At 50.8% G+C, this 20,720-nt stretch overlaps 1 protein-coding gene across 5 annotated transcripts in view; it reads left to right on the top strand.

Moving 5' to 3' along the window:
* Window positions 1-20,720, top strand: part of LOC135829468 (uncharacterized) — a 169,987-nt gene that overhangs the window by 4,525 nt on the left and 144,742 nt on the right. For all 5 annotated transcript variants that reach the window (XM_065341869.1, XM_065341870.1, XM_065341871.1 and 2 more), the window contains exons 2-3: window positions 333-405; window positions 2,341-2,384. In XM_065341869.1, the coding sequence (XP_065197941.1) occupies window positions 333-405; window positions 2,341-2,384 (117 nt within the window). The remainder of the gene's footprint in view (window positions 1-332; window positions 406-2,340; window positions 2,385-20,720) is intronic.

Below are 20,720 nucleotides of genomic sequence, written 5' to 3' on the forward strand. Positions count from 1 at the left end.
TGTAGTTGTACCAACTTGTACATGTCAACAGCCGCCCCAGCTGAAAAACCGAATATAAAACGACACGGAGAATGACACCGCTTGGGGGGGGGGGGGGGGGGGGGGTCAATGGTACTTTGTCATACATGGGTATCATTGCAGACCATGAAGTGCCATATTTGTGTGCGTGCGTGCGTGCGTGTGTGTGCGTGTGTGTGTGTGTGTGTGTGTGCGCGCGTGCGCACATATACATGTTATGCGTGTGTGTGTGTGTGTGTGTGTGTGTGTATGTGGACACTGCACGTGTGTGCGTGCACGCGTATTCTGACACACGCGCATGTTTTGCTGTCCAGTCAAGCGCGTGGTCAGGCGGTCGGAACAGAAGGGTATGCACGGAGGTCGACTGCATCAACAGCAACAAGCAGAGTGAGTACAGTGTCGTGTGTTGCCGAAGAACTGGTGGTGGTGTGTGTGTGTGGGGGGGGGGGGGGGAGGACCTGCATTGAATTGTTTCACATCTATCACATTACAACGAACAATGTGAGCCGAGCCTTTCCCCACTCCGTCATCCCAATTTGGAACCAGCTGCCTACCTCTATCATTCCCCACCCATTTCACCCAAAGAACATCCAAAAGTTCAAGACAGCAGCTTATCACCATCTCCTCAGAACGAACTGGCACTGGGCCACTCATAGCATACGCGAGTAAGAGGGTACAGTGTCCTACCCTGCTTGGACATACATGTAATCTCTCCTCACGGACAGTCTCCTCTTGAATTTAAAAGTCTAACAGCGTTCACATCAATATTCAACTTATTCTTTTGCTCACTGAGCAATACAATCTTTCCATTTTCTTTCTTCTGTTTTCTTTTACAATTTAATCCTCCCCACCCAATATCCCTTTGGTGCGTCCATGGAGCTGTGAAGCCGAGACCTCTGGTCGGCGGAGCTTAATGGGCCCCACCACCACACTCCATCATTCACCCCAGTGTCTGGAGATATGTGGATTTTGTAGAAAAAAAAAAAAAAAAAAAAAAAAAACAATGCGGGATAGCCATGTTGGTTCCAACTCTGCTCAACCCCCGCATCTATGGGTCACACGATGTCGGCCATGTTGGTTCCAACTCTGCTCAACCCCCGCATCTATGGGTCACACGATGTCGGCCATGTTGGTTTCACTGTCAACATGCCATGACCAGTTTGTGCACACATTTAGTCACATGACCAGGATGTGAACACCAGTCTATAACTGATTTACACACAAGTATCCATGGTACAGTGAAACCTGTCTAAGTCGACCGCTCAAGGGACCTTACAAATGTGGTTCCCGTGTACAGGTGGTCTCCTTATCCAGGGTCATTTGACTGGAAATACCATTCCCTGGTCCTGGTTGTAGTGGTCCACTAGAACATGTGGTCGCCTTATCAGAGTGGTCGCCTTGACAGGTTTTTCTGTATTGGTTTCCCCGTCCTGCTACACTGCTTATAGCAGTGAGTTCGGGTGAATCTTCTCCTGCCCAGCATAATAATGATACTGAGCCATACTTTCATTCCTACATGCACGCTAGCTACTGTTGTAAAGGCACGCTAACTTACGAGCGACGACGTAGTGGTCACGCTGTGTGAGGGCCATCCCAAGTGCATGGAGACTTGAGCTGACATGCATAAGCAGTCACCCGTCACCTGTGTTTGTGTGCCACCCAACACTCAGGACTCAGCACTCTGGTGTTTGGAGCACCACCGTATCAGCAGAAATATACATCTGCAATTTAATTGCGTCTTTTTCGTCCGAGGAGTTTTAGGACTAAATTAAATGCCGGACTAATGTCGATTTGTCCAGCTTTTCAATACACTCTTATGATCCATGGACGAAATTTTCAACCGGACAAACTCCCTTTCTTTGGAGTTACAATCAACTTCGCTTATAACGACACTCGGCGGGGCATCAGAAAAGTGTCCTTATTCGCGAAGTGTCGTTATACCCGAAGTCTCATTATATGTGTAACAGTTGGATGGGACTTTGCTCTGGGCATGGAAATTATGTCGTTATTCGCGAATTGTCGTTATATCCGCAGTCGTTATTAGCGAAGTTGACTGTAGACCAAATTATTGACCGACGGAATGTTCTGCCTGTAAAGTATATCAAACTGCCTCTACTGGCAATGAATGCACATAACATTTTCATGCATCTTCAACCTCTTCTTTATGCTGATTAAAAATCGGATGTTGAGCCAATAGTGTTACTTTAGAAAGAAAGAAGAAAGGGCCGATAAGTATACATCTCGTTACCTTGGTGGACTGTTAGTCATAACTCGTAACTTATAGGTCCGTTCTCTTTTCTACTTCGTGCATTCTACTTTCAGTAGCGGAGCGGAGGCGCCAACGACAAAGGAACCCAAGAAGAAGTGTAAGTCGCGCAGCATCATGTGGTGCACTGTGTTATGCTGAGCGCTATGCTAGAGCAATATTGATGTATGGAGTGTGCTATTTTAGTTGAACCGATGTGTGTGTGTGTGTGTGTGTGTGTGTGTGTGTGTGTGTGTGTGTGTGTGTGTGTGTGTGTGTGGTGAGTGTGTGCGTGCATACATGCGTACACGCGCGCTTGTGTGTGTGTGTGTGTGTGTGTGTGCGCGCGCGTGCGCGTGCGCGTGTGTGTGCACGCAGATTGTTTAATTTTTAGTACTGTCAGTATTACTCGCTCATGTAGTGGTTCATCTGACCAGCTACAACCTCCTAGCTGGCACAATTTGCCATTGCACACAGTGCTAAATGTGCTGTAGACAGTACAGTGGTGAAACACGCCAGGGGCATTGGAAGGTATCCTACATTGGTATGGCTATGAAAAGACCCACGAAAAGGCTCTCCACCTGGGAAAGGTTTTGGTAAATTGTGCCAAAATAGCCTACTGTATATCAACGAATTTTGGCTGGTGAGAAACTTTGGCCGATCTCGAATTGAAACTTTTTCGGCCGTCATCAAACTTTGGCCGATTGGGGTTTAGACAGAAACGATCGGTAGCCGTTGCTTTCACATGCAGCCATGCCTCTTTCATGCATCATTTGCCTCGGTGACAAACTTTGGCCTGCAACTTACTTTGGCCAGTTGGTACCAAGCGGCGAAATCAGCGAAATGATATCGCCAGCGAAAATAAGTTGCTTTACAGTACAAGATTTCATTGCTCCAATAATCACTATTTAAACTTATTGTTGCGACTTTGGCCGCACCTGCCGCACCGGTTCCGATGCCCCTGCAAGCGGTCCAGCATATCACTGCGGGGCCCGGCGATTCAGTTGTTAACCTGTTCAATGCACAGGCTTGTGTTCATCAGAAGCGGGCGCTTGCACGTTTGCAGAGCTGCATGATGGACAAAGTCCAGGCCAGGCCTGTTCCTAGTGTCGGATGTTAGGGCACTCAACTCTCTCCTACACCAAGAGGATGGGGAGGGGGGCTCTTGTACAGGCTAATCCTGCATGGCAGAGTCACTTGCTATCTCTACTCTGCCAGCAGATCCTGCATTTCACCGTGTTGTCACCTAGCCATTCAGAACCTAATTTATTCTTCATATCGCGCTTTGGGAAACGCTTTGCAATGCGCCGTCGAAGCTTGATTCATTCTTCGTATCGCACTTGGGGAAACACTTTGCCGATGTGCACTGCAACCACTGTGTGACGGCCGGTTATTAATAAGTTTAACTCCAGTGAGCTTTATCGTGAAGTTGTCATTATTCTGTGTTCAGTGTATCCTGCATGGCTGCTTGCATGCTCTTTTTCATTGGTGTTTATGCAGTCTATAAGAACCCATTCGACGACCCCGACTATGTGGCGAAAATCGACTTGCCATTGAAAGATCTTGACGGTATCGAGTTAAGGCGCAGGTTGCAGAACAAGGGATTACTAGCCAAGAACCAAGTGCGGAGGTTGGAGAAGATGTCGAGCGACACGCATAACAACGAGATAATCGCGTGGATTCAGGACTATCATCGCGATGGATATGTTGCGCTGTGCGAGGTTATTCAGGAGTGGGGAGTTGCGCGAGAACTGTTGGAAGACATGAACAACCTGCTGCCACCCGAGCTTCGTGTGAAAAAAGGTACGCAGTCCCTGTCTGTCCATTGGAAACATGCTCCTATGTCTTTCTAGTACATTCTACATGCTCGGAAAACACGTGCGTTTGGAGCCGAGAGACTTTCTGAGTCTCACTTCCTCGTGCACAGCCTGGTGTATATTATACAGATGTTTGTGTCTGCGCGGCTCTCCCCTATCCAAAGCAACCGCTTTGTTTCCACTTGGTTGCGAGTTGTTGTTTCTCGCCAGTCTGTCTGCACATGACGCAATGCCAGTAGTAAAACAGTACATGAGTGTACACTGCTGACAGTCGAGAGGCTGGACGGTGTCGGGGATTGCAATAACTGTCTTTTTCCGGCAAAAAGATTCATAGGGCTGGCCGTGAAAGCGCATTTTGACATGTTGCTTCTTGGAGACTATTCTGTTCTTCTGTCTGATAGCATTGTTGTGTCCTAGAAAACCGCTCATACGTATGTGTATAATTTGTTATCGCATTGAGGGTCAAGCCTTTGGCTTTGTGCGGTATCCCTGGTAACGGGGCATGCCTGAAATTGTCGTCTCAGCTGTCAGTGAATGGGATTTTCGGTCTTTGACCACTTTGCTGGTGAGCTGATCTCCTCACCCCCCCCCCCCCCCCCCCCCCCCGCTTCGGGAGCTGCATCTGCGTCTTGACCCTTGAAGGGTGGTGGTGTTCCTACGGATGCGGAAAACTCGGCCTCTAGCCGAGTCTGACTCGAACCGTGAATTTAAAAAAAGAAATTTGCCATGCAGTGTACAGTATACATTGTTGTGTTGTTCACGTCATGGCTGTCCCGCTCTAATACTAACTACAATGGTGGCGACTGAAATCCGACCCCAGCTCGGTGCACTCACATTGATTCCAAAAACAAACCAGCACACGTTTCTACACTGCCAAGAGACCGCTACTGTGTGTTCAAAAGTTTCAAAAAAGAACCTTGGGCCAGCATATATTATACCACATAATCTGTGATCATTTTGTGCATAACAATTTTCCGAAAATGGACGTGTGTTATCCAATCGCCTAGAAAGTTAGTAGGTTTCAAATTAAAATATGAGTAACATTGGGGGAGCTGCCTGAGCAATATCCCGAAGAAATTTCTGAAAAAGCTCCAACCGAATTTGAATTATGTGAAAAAGTCTAGAGATCTATATTCTTGAAACGCACTATATAATCGGCGCCGCACTCGAGCATGAAAGTCAGGGGTCGGATTTCAGTTGCCATCACTGTACAGTGAAACCTGATTTAAGAGACCACCCCACGGTACAAGCACCACCCCACGGTGCAAGCACCACCCCACGGTACCACGGTGCAAGCACCACCCCATGGTACCTAGGTGCAAGCAAAAGCGGTCGTTAAAGCCAGGTGGTCGTTGGAACCAGGTCCAACAGGATCAGTGTAGATCTGTCGGTGCATGGAAAAACGGTCGTTAAGAGCAGATGGTGGCTAAAACCAGAGGTCGCTTACACCAGGTTTTACTGTACATACAGTACACAAAGTGTCTGTAGTCTTTGCTGCAAACACTGCTCAATACCTCAAAAAGGGGCAGAGCCTACCATACAGGGCAGAACAACAGAGACCAAAAATCCTTCTCGTAACTCCGAGTTTCGTGTTTCAAAAACACTCATCATTCGTCTGATGAGTGTTTTTTGAAGCACGAAACTCGGAATCACGAGAAGGATTTTTCGTCTCTGTTGTTCTGCCCTGTGTACGTGTAGTACAATTAGTTATTACTGCGTCTTGTTGTTTTCTTGTGTATGGACACAGGATGATGGTGGTGATGGTGGCCATGATTGATCAACACTGGATCGCGGCGAGAATTTGTTCTGTCTGTCTCTCTCTCTTCCTGTGAGTCCTTCTGTCTGTCTGCCGTTACGTCTTTCTGTCCGTTTTTCTGCTTCACCTCAGACTCTAGACTGAGCTTTCTCCATCACTTTCTCTCACTCTCGCTTGCTCTCGCTCTCACCCAGTCTCTCGCTCCCACTCACTCATTAAGTCGCGATATTCTTCATTTGCCTGCTGCATTCGCTATCGTAAGCACTACTTCCTTTGAATATGCCTTTCTTCTTCTTCTTCTTGGTCTTTCAATTGCTACATGACTCGCTAGAGACTGCTCTCCCTTAGCTTCTACTTAGCTCCTTTTATTGGTACATGATCACAAAGTATTTTTTCACTCCTTAGCAGTGCAGCACCATGGGCCCCGCGTGCTGGGGCAAAGTGGCACGGAACCAGAATGCTGGATTCCCCCGCGCGTGCCCTTCGCTCCATGCACAGTACCTGACCCATGTGTAGAGTCTAGATAGATTGTCTGAGTTGTGTTGAATTGTCATTCAATTTCTTTTTATTCTCATTATCTCTACATTCCATCTCTGTGACTTAGAACCTCGCTTTAGGTCCGTATTTGACTATTTGAGCTTAGACACTGCTGGAAAAGCAGTGCACTAGTCCGACGTCATCATGTCGAATAGCGGAACATTTGTTTAAATTCTTTTCCGGTTGAACCGGTATGCTCATAGAATTATCAGCTTCTGCGCGGCCCCATTTCTGCCTATCCTTTTTCACTTTGGCTGCCCTTTTTCACTTTTTGCAATGCTTTTTCAAAGGGCAACTCCTTAAATTTTTCTAAGGAAGTGCTATTTTCACAGCAGCCATTTTCACAAATAATTGCCGTTGCCGGTTGAACCGGTATGCGTAATCACATTCTGCTCGTTTTTTATTCCTGCACTTGTTCATTTTTACTGTCTCTTTGCCTTCGTACTTCTATTTTCAAAGCACCTTTTATTTCATTTTTCAAGGCACCGCAATTTCCAAAGCAGCCATTTATATAAATGATTTCTACTTTCCTAAAGCACTGGCACATGGTATCTTTTAAACTGCAAATCTCTCGCCCTAGATTCATTCACCTTGGGGAAAGGAGGGGTGTGACTCTCTCGTTTTCACGTGGACATTGAGATTGTTACAGTGGCCTGCATGTGCTGTTCTTTTGCGCACGACACACAGTGACCCGGTTGAGAGGGTGTGTGTACAGCATGGTGATTAGTGACCCGGTTGAGAGGGTGTGTGTACAGCATGGTGATTAGTGACCCGGTTGAGAGGGTGTGTGTACAGCATGGTGATTAGTGACCTGGTTGAGAGGGTGTGTGTACAGCATGGTGATTAGTGACCTGGTTGAGAGGGTGTGTGTACAGCATGGTGATTAGTGACCTGGTTGAGAGGGTGTGTGTACAGCATGGTGATTAGTGACCCGGTTGAGAGGGTGTGTGTACAGCATGGTGATTAGTGACCTGGTTGAGAGGGTGTGTGTACAGCATGGTGATTAGTGACCTGGTTGAGAGGGTGTGTGTACAGCATGGTGATTAGTGACCCGGTTGAGAGGGTGTGTGTACAGCATGGTGATTAGTGACCTGGTTGAGAGGGTGTGTGTACAGCATGGTGATTAGTGACCTGGTTGAGAGGGTGTGTGTACAGCATGGTGATTAGTGACCTGGTTGAGAGGGTGTGTGTACAGCATGGTGATTAGTGACCCGGTTGAGAGGGTGTGTGTACAGCATGGTGATTAGTGACCTGGTTGAGAGGGTGTGTGTACAGCATGGTGATTAGTGACCCGGTTGAGAGAGTGTGTGTACAGCATGGTGATTAGTGACCTGGTTGAGAGGGTGTGTGTACAGCATGGTGATTAGTGACCCGGTTGAGAGGGTGTGTGTACAGCATGGTGATTAGTGACCCGGTTGAGAGGGTGTGTGTACAGCATGGTGATTAGTGACCCGGTTGAGAGGGTGTGTGTACAGCATGGTGATTAGTGACCCGGTTGAGAGGGTGTGTGTACAGCATGGTGATTAGTGACCCGGTTGAGAGGGTGTGTGTACAGCATGGTGATTAGTGACCCGGTTGAGAGGGTGTGTGTACAGCATGGTGATTAGTGACCCGGTTGAGAGGGTGTGTGTACAGCATGGTGATTAGTGACCCGGTTGAGAGGGTGTGTGTACAGCATGGTGATTAGTGACCCGGTGTGTACAGCATGGTGACTAGTGACCCGGTTGAGACGGTGTGTGTACAGCATGGTGATTAGTGACCTGGTTGAGAGGGTGTGTGTACAGCATGGTGATTAGTGACCCGGTTGAGAGGGTGTGTGTACAGCATGGTGATTAGTGACCTGGTTGAGAGGGTGTGTGTACAGCATGGTGATTAGTGACCCGGTTGAGAGGGTGTGTGTACAGCATGGTGATTAGTGACCTGGTTGAGAGGGTGTGTGTACAGCATGGTGATTAGTGACCCGGTTGAGAGGGTGTGTGTACAGCATGGGGATTAGTGACCTGGTTGAGAGGGTGTGTGTACAGCATGGTGATTAGTGACCTGGTTGAGAGGGTGTGTGTACAGCATGGTGATTAGTGACCCAGTTGAGAGGGTGTGTGTACAGCATGGTGATTAGTGACCCGGTTGAGAGGGTGTGTGTACAGCATGGTGATTAGTGACCCGGTTGAGAGGGTGTGTGTACAGCATGGTGATTAGTGACCTGGTTGAGAGGGTGTGTGTACAGCATGGTGATTAGTGACCCGGTTGAGAGGGTGTGTGTACAGCATGGTGATTAGTGACCCGGTTGAGAGGGTGTGTGTACAGCATGGTGACTAGTGACCCGGTTGAGAGGGTGTGTGTACAGCATGGTGATTAGTGACCCGGTTGAGACGGTGTGTGTACAGCATGGTGATTAGTGACCCGGTTGAGAGGGTGTGTGTACAGCATGGTGATTAGTGACCCGGTTGAGAGGGTGTGTGTACAGCATGGTGATTAGTGACCCGGTTGAGATGGTGTGTGTACAGCATGGTGATTAGTGACCTGGTTGAGAGGGTGTGTGTACAGCATGGTGATTAGTGACCCGGTTGAGAGGGTGTGTGTACAGCATGGTGATTAGTGACCCGGTTGAGAGGGTGTGTGTACAGCATGGTGATTAGTGACCTGGTTGAGAGGGTGTGTGTACAGCATGGTGATTAGTGACCTGGTTGAGAGGGTGTGTGTACAGCATGGTGATTAGTGACCTGGTTGAGAGGGTGTGTGTACAGCATGGTGATTAGTGACCCGGTTGAGAGGGTGTGTGTACAGCATGGTGATTAGTGACCCGGTTGAGACGGTGTGTGTACAGCATGGTGATTAGTGACCCGGTTGAGAGGGTGTGTGTACAGCATGGTGATTAGTGACCCGGTTGAGAGGGTGTGTGTTGCAACATGGTGATTAGTGACCTGGTTGAGAGGGTGTGTGTCCAGCATGGTGATTAGTGACCCGGTTGAGAGGGTGTGTGTACAGCATGGTGATTAGTGACCTGGTTGAGAGGGTGTGTGTACAGCATGGTGATTAGTGACCTGGTTGAGAGGGTGTGTGTACAGCATGGTGATTAGTGACCTGGTTGAGAGGGTGTGTGTACAGCATGGTGATTAGTGACCCGGTTGAGAGGGTGTGTGTACAGCATGGTGATTAGTGACCCGGTTGAGAGGGTGTGTGTACAGCATGGTGACTAGTGACCCGGTTGAGAGGGTGTGTGTACAGCATGGTGATTAGTGACCCGGTTGAGACGGTGTGTGTACAGCATGGTGATTAGTGACCCGGTTGAGAGGGTGTGTGTACAGCATGGTGATTAGTGACCCGGTTGAGAGGGTGTGTGTACAGCATGGTGATTAGTGACCCGGTTGAGATGGTGTGTGTACAGCATGGTGATTAGTGACCTGGTTGAGAGGGTGTGTGTACAGCATGGTGATTAGTGACCCGGTTGAGAGGGTGTGTGTACAGCATGGTGATTAGTGACCTGGTTGAGAGGGTGTGTGTACAGTATGGTGATTAGTGACCCGGTTGAGAGGGTGTGTGTACAGCATGGTGATTAGTGACCCGGTTGAGAGGGTGTGTGTACAGCATGGTGATTAGTGACCTGGTTGAGAGGGTGTGTGTACAGCATGGTGATTAGTGAATTGGTTGAGAGAGTGTGTGTGCAGCATGGTGATTAGTGACCCGGTTGAGAGGGTGTGTGTTGCAACATGGTGATTAGTGACCTGGTTGAGAGGGTGTGTGTCCAGCATGGTGATTAGTGACCCGGTTGAGAGGGTGTGTGTACAGCATGGTGATTAGTGACCTGGTTGAGAGGGTGTGTGTACAGCATGGTGATTAGTGACCTGGTTGAGAGGGTGTGTGTACAGCATGGTGATTAGTGACCTGGTTGAGAGGGTGTGTGTACAGCATGGTGATTAGTGACCCGGTTGAGAGGGTGTGTGTACAGCATGGTGATTAGTGACCCAGTTGAGAGGGTGTGTGTACAGCATGGTGATTAGTGACCTGGTTGAGAGGGTGTGTGTACAGTAGTTGCCACGAACTGGGAATCCGGCCACAACGCCTGCACAAATACATACGATGACATAACAAAGCCCTAAAAAATATTATAATAAAAAATTACTAAACAGCAATAGCAGCCTCTGAAACCGCCAGCGTGGCGGGAGGCTCTTGTTGATCCATTCTTTGTTGATATTTTCCAAATAATGTTCTAGACCCTCTAAGGCACATTATACATGACCTTAGGAGGGCAAAGGAAATGTGGCACCTGACAAATGCCATGACATGTGAATATGGTTCATTACGTCTGTCAGCCAGCAGCGATGCGATTCTCTTATACAGGCTGGTTGCCGAACGCCCAAAACCACCTGACGCCGTCATGACCACCGGGGCAAACGACGCACTAGAGAGGTTAAGTTTCACGTAAAATTCTTACGTCCGTGCACTTTTACGTCAAAAGTAAAAAAACTCACGTAAAATTTGACGTGTTTTACGTGAGTTGACTGTCCGCACGTAAGTTCATGACGTGGGTTTTTGGAAGTTTCGCTTGGTTATCCCGATCGAATTTGTGTGAGTTTCCGGAGTTTTATCGAGTTGTATCGAGTTTGTTGGAAAATTTGATATTTGTGCGAACTAAACCTGAATCCTGCCAGGCAAAATTTCACGTCACGTCGCACGTGTAACTTAACCTCTAAAAACTACACGTAACGGGAGATTTGCACCGCGTTTTGAAAAAGGGCAAAAAACGTGCAACTTAACCTCTCTAGTCTCGACATGCATACCCGTAAAATCTCGCCAGAACGCCCCGTCTCTCCTATCCGCCCCTCCCTGACTTCTTGTCAGGGACGTGATTGATTGTATCCTCGTACGATCATATGACTCTGTCACAGCCTGTGATACCGTACTGTACTGCAGACGCGTGCTCGACCCCATTGGAAATTATAGCAATAAAACTGCTTTAAATATGGCAGCTTTCTAAAAAAAGTTGTTGTGTTCTAGTCCTGGGTCGACCGGTCCTTTATCAAATTGCTTCCAAATTGCCTTGGACTCATGGTAAAGAGGCTACGAGGGTAGCCCTTTCCCAAAGGTGCTCCTTTAATTCGCACTTAGTGCTTTTCGCGTCCCTCAAAATATGCTGAAAAAGTGCTCTTTTTTCAGTGAAAACAGGCAAAAAAGTGCTCTTTTTCAGTGAAGCATATAGCCATGCAACATGTTCAGATATGAACCCAAGCTGAGAAATGAATACGAACTCTTCCATTTATGGGTCCACGAAAGGCAAAACAGGAAGTAAAGTTAAAAAACAAACCACTTTTTACAGCATTGTGTACAAGCTTCACCAACTAATTACTTGTTGCCCCCAAAAAGCGGCGTTCCAAGGCCCATGGAGCACTCGGAAACTGTGATGGCATGCATGAGCAAACAGATTTTAGCACTTTATCAGCTAAAAAAGCTCAAAAAAGGGCGATATTCACCAAAAACGCAATAAAGGGCGAAAGAAACGGGCTTTTCCAAAAAGGGCGAAAAAAGGGCGAGCACCTTTGGGAAAGGGCTATACGAGGGGGAAAGGTCTTCTCGCTTTTCATCCTGTGTGGGATTATTGTGAGGTTTTGTGTGAAATTTTCGGCAATCACATTTCGTTAATTTCTTACTTTTTAGACAGGCCAGTTTGGAAGCAATTTTATAAAGGACCGGTCGACCCAGGACTAGAACACAATACCTTTTTTTTAGAAAGCTGCCATAAAGCAGTTTTTATTGCTAAATTTCTTGTTTTTTATGTCACCAATCGACGAATGCCCTAGATGATGGCCTCTACATCATATCAATACCGTATTATACGCATTGATAATCATGCAAGCCTTTTCTTGCAGAAAATGGCACTTGCATAATCATGTTCTTGTGCATTGGAAACATGTGGGTAGTGGTGGTGATACTTTTTTTATACGCTGGTCATGCTGTTAGCCCTTTCCCAAACGTGCTCGCCCTTTTTTTTGTGTCGCAGATGTTTTTGTTGATCCTGTGTTCATAATTGTAGTCATGGGTTTGTCGTGATAAGGTCATCGGATCTTCCCAAGTTGTACAATGTACTGTTGAGATACCGAATTCAAATAAATCAATACCATACCATACCATACCATATTGCACTGAAATCGTAATCATGTTAACGTCGATACAGCTCTTGGAAGTAGTTCAATGACTTCAAAGTGTTAGTCCACGATTGTCTAAAAACAACACAGCAAAGGAGGAAAAATAAACATGTTACGATGTATTAACATGTAGACAAATACATTGTTGAGCCAGACACTTCGTCCCAACAACTACACTGATCCTGAGGATATACATGTAAGGGGCAAGGATATTATGGTTGGAGGTACTGAGAGATAAACAAGGCACTAATAAATTTCCATAACCTTGAACCTTCCAAGTTGGAAGGCTGTCGGTTAGCGCTACGGAGATGTGTTGAAGCTAGGTGTCAGGACGTCGAATGTCTCAGTACTCTGTCAGTTTTGTGCCTAGTTGTTGCACTTTCTGACTGTATATTGTATCTAGTTACAGTGGTGGAGAGTTACTCTTAACTCGTTCCATATGTCCTTTTCCTTTCTACTTTTAATAAAGTGTTCTACATATTTTGGTGAGTATGAATGATATACAGTCGAACCTCCGAGTTTAGCCTAGGACGAACACCAAGGGACCGATGGTATTTTGTTCTGTGAGTTTGTCTTAACCCTATTTTATAACCAATGAATGCAATTATTTCTCCAATAGATACCAGTAGATTTCTTCTACAGCGAAAGGTTCTAAGCCAGACCGACTCATTGACTCGCCTCGTATGAAACAAATGAGTCACTGAATCCTTCTTTAGCAACATGACAGCAACTGAAACAGCAACAGAGGAAGTACGATTCATGTACAGCTAGGGTCAGGCAGATTCTGCCGGCAGAAAAATTGGCAGAATTCGGTACTTTTTCTGGTAAGTTTCATGCATGTTGGCAAGAGTCCATAAACAAGAGTATGCAACTGTGATCTCTTTTCTATGGGCCAGATGCGCAGCGCGCTGCCTTCATTACATCATTCAGCTGCAGTCCGCGCACTGCGGAAAATCAAACACCGCACTTTCCCTCTGGTTGGAAATGAACTTTTGTACGCAACTGGAGTTCACGCGCCAGACTTCAGAGATCGCGTAGGTACTGGAACGAATCGAGCAAAAACGGATGGGCTCGTACGAGAAATTGTGAGTTTGAATGCATGCTTTCAGAGCGTGATGAAGGCAAGTTACGTAATGAAGGCAGCGCGCCGCGCACTGGGCCATAACCACAGTTGCATACTCTTGTTTATGCACTCTTGATGTTGGGTATGTGGATGAAAAAATGGAGCAGAATTCGAGGAATTGCCCGCCATAAGGTTTGTATGGTTCTGCCAATTTCACTGCTTTTCGAGCAGAATCTGCCACCTTTTCGAGCAGAATCCGCCGGTCCCTATGTACAGCACATTCTTGCACGTACTACAAACAGATTGCAGATTGTAATTCTTGCTTTACCGGCACACAATTTTATTTGGGGCAGTGCAGTCTCGGCGCTACTCACAATCAAACAGCCCAGACTCGAGTAAACAAATCCAATCGTACGAGCTCTGCTTCTTAGCCGGTGTGCAACCTGGGGCATGGAAACTTGCCCATGTAGTCCCAGTTCACAAGCGGTCCTCCAGATCTTTGGCATCTAACTACCGACCAATATTACTGCTAACGATCATGGCGAAAGTCATGGAGGGCATTGTAAACACGCCACTGGTCAACTATCTAGAGAAGCATGAGGTGTTGCCAAACAGCCGGTTTGGATTCCGACGTGGTAGAGGAACCGCAGATATCTTAACGGCTCTCCAACATGAATGGGTCCACACCATAAGTACTGGCGGTTGTGTCCAGGTCCTCGCCGTGGATATTGCCGGTGCGTTTGACCGGGTATCGCACACAGGAGTGCTGTACAAACTTACATAGCAAAGCAGGCCGGCGTCGACGGACGCCTGCTTGTATGGCTACAGGACTACCTCACCAACCGAAACATCCGCGTTGTGGTTGGAGGCCAGATGTCAGATGTTCAACCCATCCAGGCTGGTGTCCCCCAAGGCAGCATCCTAGGACCCAGCCTCCTCCTTCTATACACCTCTGACATTGAACAATGTTTAACTCCAGGAACGCAGTTGAGCAGCTTTGCAGACGACACCACACTCTACAGCTTAGTACAGCCAACTGACGATCTCCAACAGTCCACTGCCTCCCTCCAAGGGTCCCTCAACAGTCTTGAGGAGTGGGGCCGCAGGTGGCGTATCTGTTTTGAGCCAGCCAAGACACAGCGCATGACTCTACATCGCAAGCACGTTCCCCCCTGCACTCCACCGGTCACCTTTGGAGGGGAAGCACTCCAGGAGACAGATACCCTGAAGCTGCTGGGAGTCATGCTCGACCCTACTCTCTCCTACAGAGCGCACACTCGCAGTGTTGCACTGCGCGCCTCCCAAAGGCTGGGTTTCCTACGAAAGGCAGCACCCATCCTGGACGACCATGGTCGAGTGACGGTCTACAAGGGATTCGTGCGACCCCTACTTGAATATGCCCCACTGGTCTGGTCGAGCGCAGCCGCAACTAACATGGCCCAGCTGGACAAGGTTCAGCAACGTGCCCTGCATTTCCTGGGACCTGGAGCCATCCTCCAAAGTCTTCAGCTTCGTCGGATGGTGGCAGCCCTGTCATACTTGTTCAAGCTGCTGTGAGAGTATGCATGGTATTCGTTGCTCTAACTTCTATCTTACATTCCTTGTTGCACCCGCCGGCTACCATGGCTCATTGATGGTCTCCCGACATGTAATACATTCCCTTTGACTTTGTGTCACCGCCAGATCCTGTTACTTCTGGTGTCCGTTTCATGTTCATTGCTCGCTTGCGCGCTGGCATGCAACTGGCGTGCTCTCATGCGTACAGTGCGTACAACGAAGAACTACATCAGTTCCAGTTAGGTTAGAGTTGGCCGTGGAACAAACTTGTGTTTTTCGCTCTCCCACATTCTCTGCTTCTTCTCCAATAATTATATGAACACTGTTCGCCAAAGAACTCGTTGTGGACGTTGTTGTGAGTGCGTGTCCGGGAGTGAGTTGGGGCGGTCGTGATTATCTAACAGCTTGGTGCCGAAACCCGGTTTGGTGGAGTAGCAGTGTGCAATACGATGTCGACGTTGAAGTTTGATAGTTTTGTTCGGCCGTTTCGTGGAAAAGGTGATAACCTTGCTGCGTTTTGGTCTAAGTTCCTGGTCCTTGGAGAACTGCACAAATGGGACTCGGAGGAAAAACAGATGGCGCATCTGCCATTGTTGCTGGATGGTCCGGCGTTCCTGGTGTTTGACCAGTTGTCCGCAGAGGATCGGAAGAAGACCGCGGCGGTGAAGGCTGCTTTGGAGGCGGCGTTCGCGCCCAGCCCGGCGGAGTCCTACCATCTATTCGTAGGGCGGCAGCTGGCCCTGGATGAGCCTGTCGACGCCTACGTGGCAGACCTGACGCGCCTGCTGACATTGTCAAGCCACAAGGTTGCTGCGGATGGGAAAGACCCGTTGCTCGTGGAGCAGTTGATCAGCGGTCTACCACAAGAGTATGGGAAAACCGTCCGGCTGGCCAACGCCATGAAGAGCCTTACCGTCGCGGAGCTGACTGGACAGGTGAGGACGATGCAGTCAGCGGCAGGGGTCGCTCAGGCGGTGGCTGCAGCCCGATCTGGTCCCCCGCCCCAGAGTCAGTCGCTGATGTGCTATGGCTGTGGCCAAGTGGGTCACATGCGCCGTAGCTGCCCGAATCAGCAGCGTCGTGGCGGTGGACAGCGCGGTGGCGGTGGACAGCGCGGTGGCGGTGGACAGCGAGGTGGCGGTGGTGGGCCCCCGCAGTCGACTTGGCCAAGGACGACCACGGATGCTCCAGCAAAGAGGAGTGGACCCACGTGCTATCGCTGTCATCAGGTGGGCCACCTGAGGAAAGACTGTCCTCAGAGGTCAGATTCTGGACGTGTGGCCGCCACAGCACCAGCCCCGGCAGCGTCGCACCCGCGGACGGATTTCTGCCTGGCTATGCCCCGGCCTTCGTCGCAGCTGATTCGAGTTGCAGTGGAGGTGCAGGTCGAAAACGCGCATTGGAGCCGCCAAGCGTCGGTTGTCGACACGGGTTGCACTCGGTCCCTGATCGAGTGGCCAGTTGTCCAGCAGCTGGGTATGCAGTCCAGCCTGAAGGAGACCAGCGACCGGCTGATCACGGTGGACGGCACACCCTTGGACGTCACCGGCAGCGTGGACATGACGCTGAAGCGCGAGGATGGTTCGGTCTACCTACCGACGATCAAGGTTTCGTTGCTCGTCGTGCCGAACCTCGACGCCCTCAACACCGATATCGTGATCGGATCGGACATCGTGTCCCAAGTTGGTGGTGTCAGCATCTCCCATGATCAGCCGGGAGGCCAGTTATCGTCTGTTGTATTCGGCCCCGCACGTGACGTCGCCTCGGCCGGCGTGGCGGCTGCCACGGAGAAGCTGTCACGGCATATCTCGGTCAGCGACGGCGATGGTCAGGTCACGCTGCGGATGGACGACATTGAGGCAACCTGGCGCGACGACCTAGGCTTCTGGGAAGCCACCTGGCGATGGAAAGCCGACACGGAGCCGTCTCTTCCTCTTGGTTCTGGTGTTGGAGAATATCCGCGCAAGAAACTTAACCCAGAGCAAGAGCAGCAATTCGTCAAGGAGGTCCAGATGTGGCGCGAGAACGGCTGGCTGGTCCCGTACGACCGTGAAGCGTTCGGTGAACCGGCCTGTGTTCTTCCACTGATGGCTGTCGACCAGGCTCACAAGGCGTCAACTCCCGTGCGGCCGTGCTTAGACTACCGCGCTCTGAATGAGTGTCTCGTGTCGCACCCAGGCCTGGATGCGCCGGCTTGCGGCCAGAAGCTGCGCGAGTGGCGACTCGGGGACGGTGATAGCGCCCTCCTTGATCTGAGCAAGGCGTACCTCCAGATCCGGATGGCTCCCCGTCTGTACCGCTATCAAGCGATCGTGTGGCAAGGAGAGTTGTTTGCCATGACGCGCATGGGGTTCGGCCTCAACGTCGCGCCGAAGATCCTCGACATGGTCGTGAAGTGGGTGACCAAAGACCTCGACGGCGTGGACAACTATGTCGACGACTTGCGTGTGCCGGACTCCCAAGTGGTGGCCACGACCCAGCAGCTCGAGCGCTACGGCCTGAAGTGCAAGCCTGCCGAGAAGCTCCCTACTGCTCGGGTGCTGGGCCTCCAGCTCTCGACTCAAGACGGCACGATCAACTGGCAACGTCGCCGTGACGTCTGCCTGCAGCTACCGGAGGCGCCCACCAAGCGCGCAGTGTTCAGCTGGTGTGGCAAGCTCGTCAGCCATTACCCCGTCTGTGCGTGGCTGCGACCGACGACGAATTGGCTGAAGCGGATGATCGGCGAATCCGTCGGCTGGGATATCGCCGTGCCACCTCGTCTGCTGCAGCTCTGCCGCGACATCCAGACCCAAGTCAACGAGCACGATCCGGTGTGTGGCGTATGGTCGGTGCAGCATGACGACGCAACGGAGTGGCACGTGTGGTGCGATGCGTCGGGAATCGCGCTGGGTGTCGTGGTGCAAGTCAACGGCGAGGTCATCGAGGACCGCAGCTGGCTGCGCCCGGCTGACGACAAACGGCATATCAACATCGCTGAGTTGGACGCCGTCATCAAGGGCCTCAACGCGGCTGCCAATTGGCCTGCGCGGAAGATCCGCCTCCACACGGATTCCAAGACCGTGCATGGCTGGCTTCGTCAGATCCTCGGGAACGAGCGCCGCGTGAAGGTTGGCGGGCTCCACGAGCTGCTCGTCAAGCGTCGGTTGCAGATCATTGACGACATCGTCGCAACAGCTCGCCTTGACGTGGAGGTGGACTGGGTTCCGTCAGAACAGAACCTCTCCGACCAGCTCACGCGCGTTCCGACGTCCTGGCTGGCCTGCACATCGGATAACAGCGTGACGGATGTTGCTGCCAGCCTCGCCATCATGCCGAGTCTGTCGATGGCCGAGATCCTGGCCGGGCAGGAGGACGATGGTGCACTCCAGGCAGTGAAGGCCGCAGTGATCGCTGGGGACGACCTCCCGCCTGACAGCGGCTTCCGGAACATCCGCAGTCAGCTGCAAGTTCAAGACGGCGTCTTACAGCACAGCGTCAAGCTTCCGCCGAACGACGTCAAGTGCGTTCCTGTGCTTCCTGCTGCGCTGGAGGAGCGGGCCGTGCGTGCAGCCCACCAGGTGTCTGGCCATAGTGGCTGGGAGGCGACGTGGCAGTTGCTTCGATCCCAGTGCCATTTCTTGGGCATGGGACAGCGCTGCCAAGCGTTTGTGTCCGGATGCAGCAGCTGTCAAGCCGCCAACCCACGCCGCGGAGAGGCGACCGAGCCCACTCGTCCGGTATCAGCCAACGGCCCCTGGGATGTGGTGCACATCGATACCCTCGAGCTCGGCGTTAACCGGTCCGGGCGTTACCACTGCGTGTTGGTATGCGTGGATGCATTCACCAAGTGGGTCGAGGTGGTTCCCCTCAAGCGTCATGACGGCATCTGTGTGGCTAGAGCTTTCGTCGACGTGTGCTCTCGGTGGGGTCCTCCTCGCGTGGTTCGATCCGACAACGGCACAGAGTTCAAGAACGCTGTCATGTCTTCCGTCTACGAGGCGTTCGGCGTTCATGTCTGCTACGGCGCGGCACGTCATCCCCAGTCGCAAGGCGTGGCTGAGAGGTTCAACCAAACCCTGTTGACCCTCGTGCGGAAGGTTCTGGATGAGGCGCACGACTGGGAACAGGAGCTGGCGATGCTCCTGTACTACTATCAGATCCGGCCACACAGCGCCACCAACGTCTCCCCGATGGAGGCCATGGTTGGTTGGCATCCCCGTGGCTTGGTCGTGGATCGGCCTCAGCACTCGTATTCAGCTGGCTCATGGGTAGACGACCTCCAGCAGCGGGCAGCGGCGATGCGAGACTACATCGAGTCTGCGCTCGGCCGCTTCGACTTCATCGACGAGCCGACACCGAGCCGCTTGACTGTTGGCGATGCTGTCATGCTTCGCCGGCCTCAGCGCTGCCAGAAGCGCCTAACCCCGTACGAGCCTGGTTGGCAAGTTATGTCGATCGTGGGCCCCTCGACGGTGGTGGTTCATCGGGTCGACGGCACCGGCCGTGACAAGATCGTGAATGTCGACTTATTAAGGCGTGCCGCCGAGGACGATCTGCCGCCCCCGCCGCCCGTCGCTCCGGGTGCCAGCGATGAAGCCGAGTCGGGCCCTGTTCCGTCTCTGGTATTGAGCGTTGACCCGGTCACGCCGCCGCCTGCTGCAGGCCCATCATTGCGCGACCGGTCTACGCTTGTGCGACCTGCTCGATATTGATGATTATGTTGTAGCTATTCGGTAGTGACATGAGTCACTAAGGGGTGATGTGAGAGTATGCATGGTATTCGTTGCTCTAACTTCTATCTTACATTCCTTGTTGCACCCGCCGGCTACCATGGCTCATTGATGGTCTCCCGACATGTAATACATTCCCTTTGACTTTGTGTCACCGCCAGATCCTGTTACTTCTGGTGTCCGTTTCATGTTCATTGCTCGCTTGCGCGCTGGCATGCAACTGGCGTGCTCTCATGCGTACAGTGCGTACAACGAAGAACTACATCAGTTCCAGTTAGGTTAGAGTTGGCCGTGGAACAAACTTGTGTTTTTCGCTCTCCCACATTCTCTGCTTCTTCTCCAATAATTATATGAACACTGTTCGCCAAAGAACTCGTTGTGGACGTTGTTGTGAGTGCGTGTCCGGGAGTGAGTTGGGGCGGTCGTGATTATCTAACACTGCACTACATTCCAGGGCCTCCCCAGGTAAAGCAGGGCCGGAGGAAGGAGTTTGGGAGTGGTCCGGCCAACCTTTGAGGGGGGTCGGGGGGACCTCCCCCGGGAGAAATATTTAAAATTTACGTGAAATAGAGCGAATTTGGGCGTCTCTTAAGGTCCAGAAAATGCAGAAAATGATAGTAAAAGAACACAAACACAACTTTTTTTAACCATAAAGCCATACAGTGCCGGTCACGGAGTCCTGAGCTACTTCGAAGCACATCACACGTCGGCAGTACAGTCGAGTTGTGTACCTCTGGATTTTTTACACCGGTTTTGCACGAATCACATGGACCATCCACCTGGGAAAGTGGTCCGGCCATGGCCGGACCAGCCTGACCGGTTCCGCCGGCCCTGTAAAGGCCATGCTGCCACCAACCAAGCCCCCTGCCGTAGCT

Source organism: Sycon ciliatum, chromosome 13 (assembly GCF_964019385.1).
Source record: "Sycon ciliatum chromosome 13, ocSycCili1.1, whole genome shotgun sequence".
Lineage (NCBI taxonomy): Eukaryota > Metazoa > Porifera > Calcarea > Leucosolenida > Sycettidae > Sycon > Sycon ciliatum.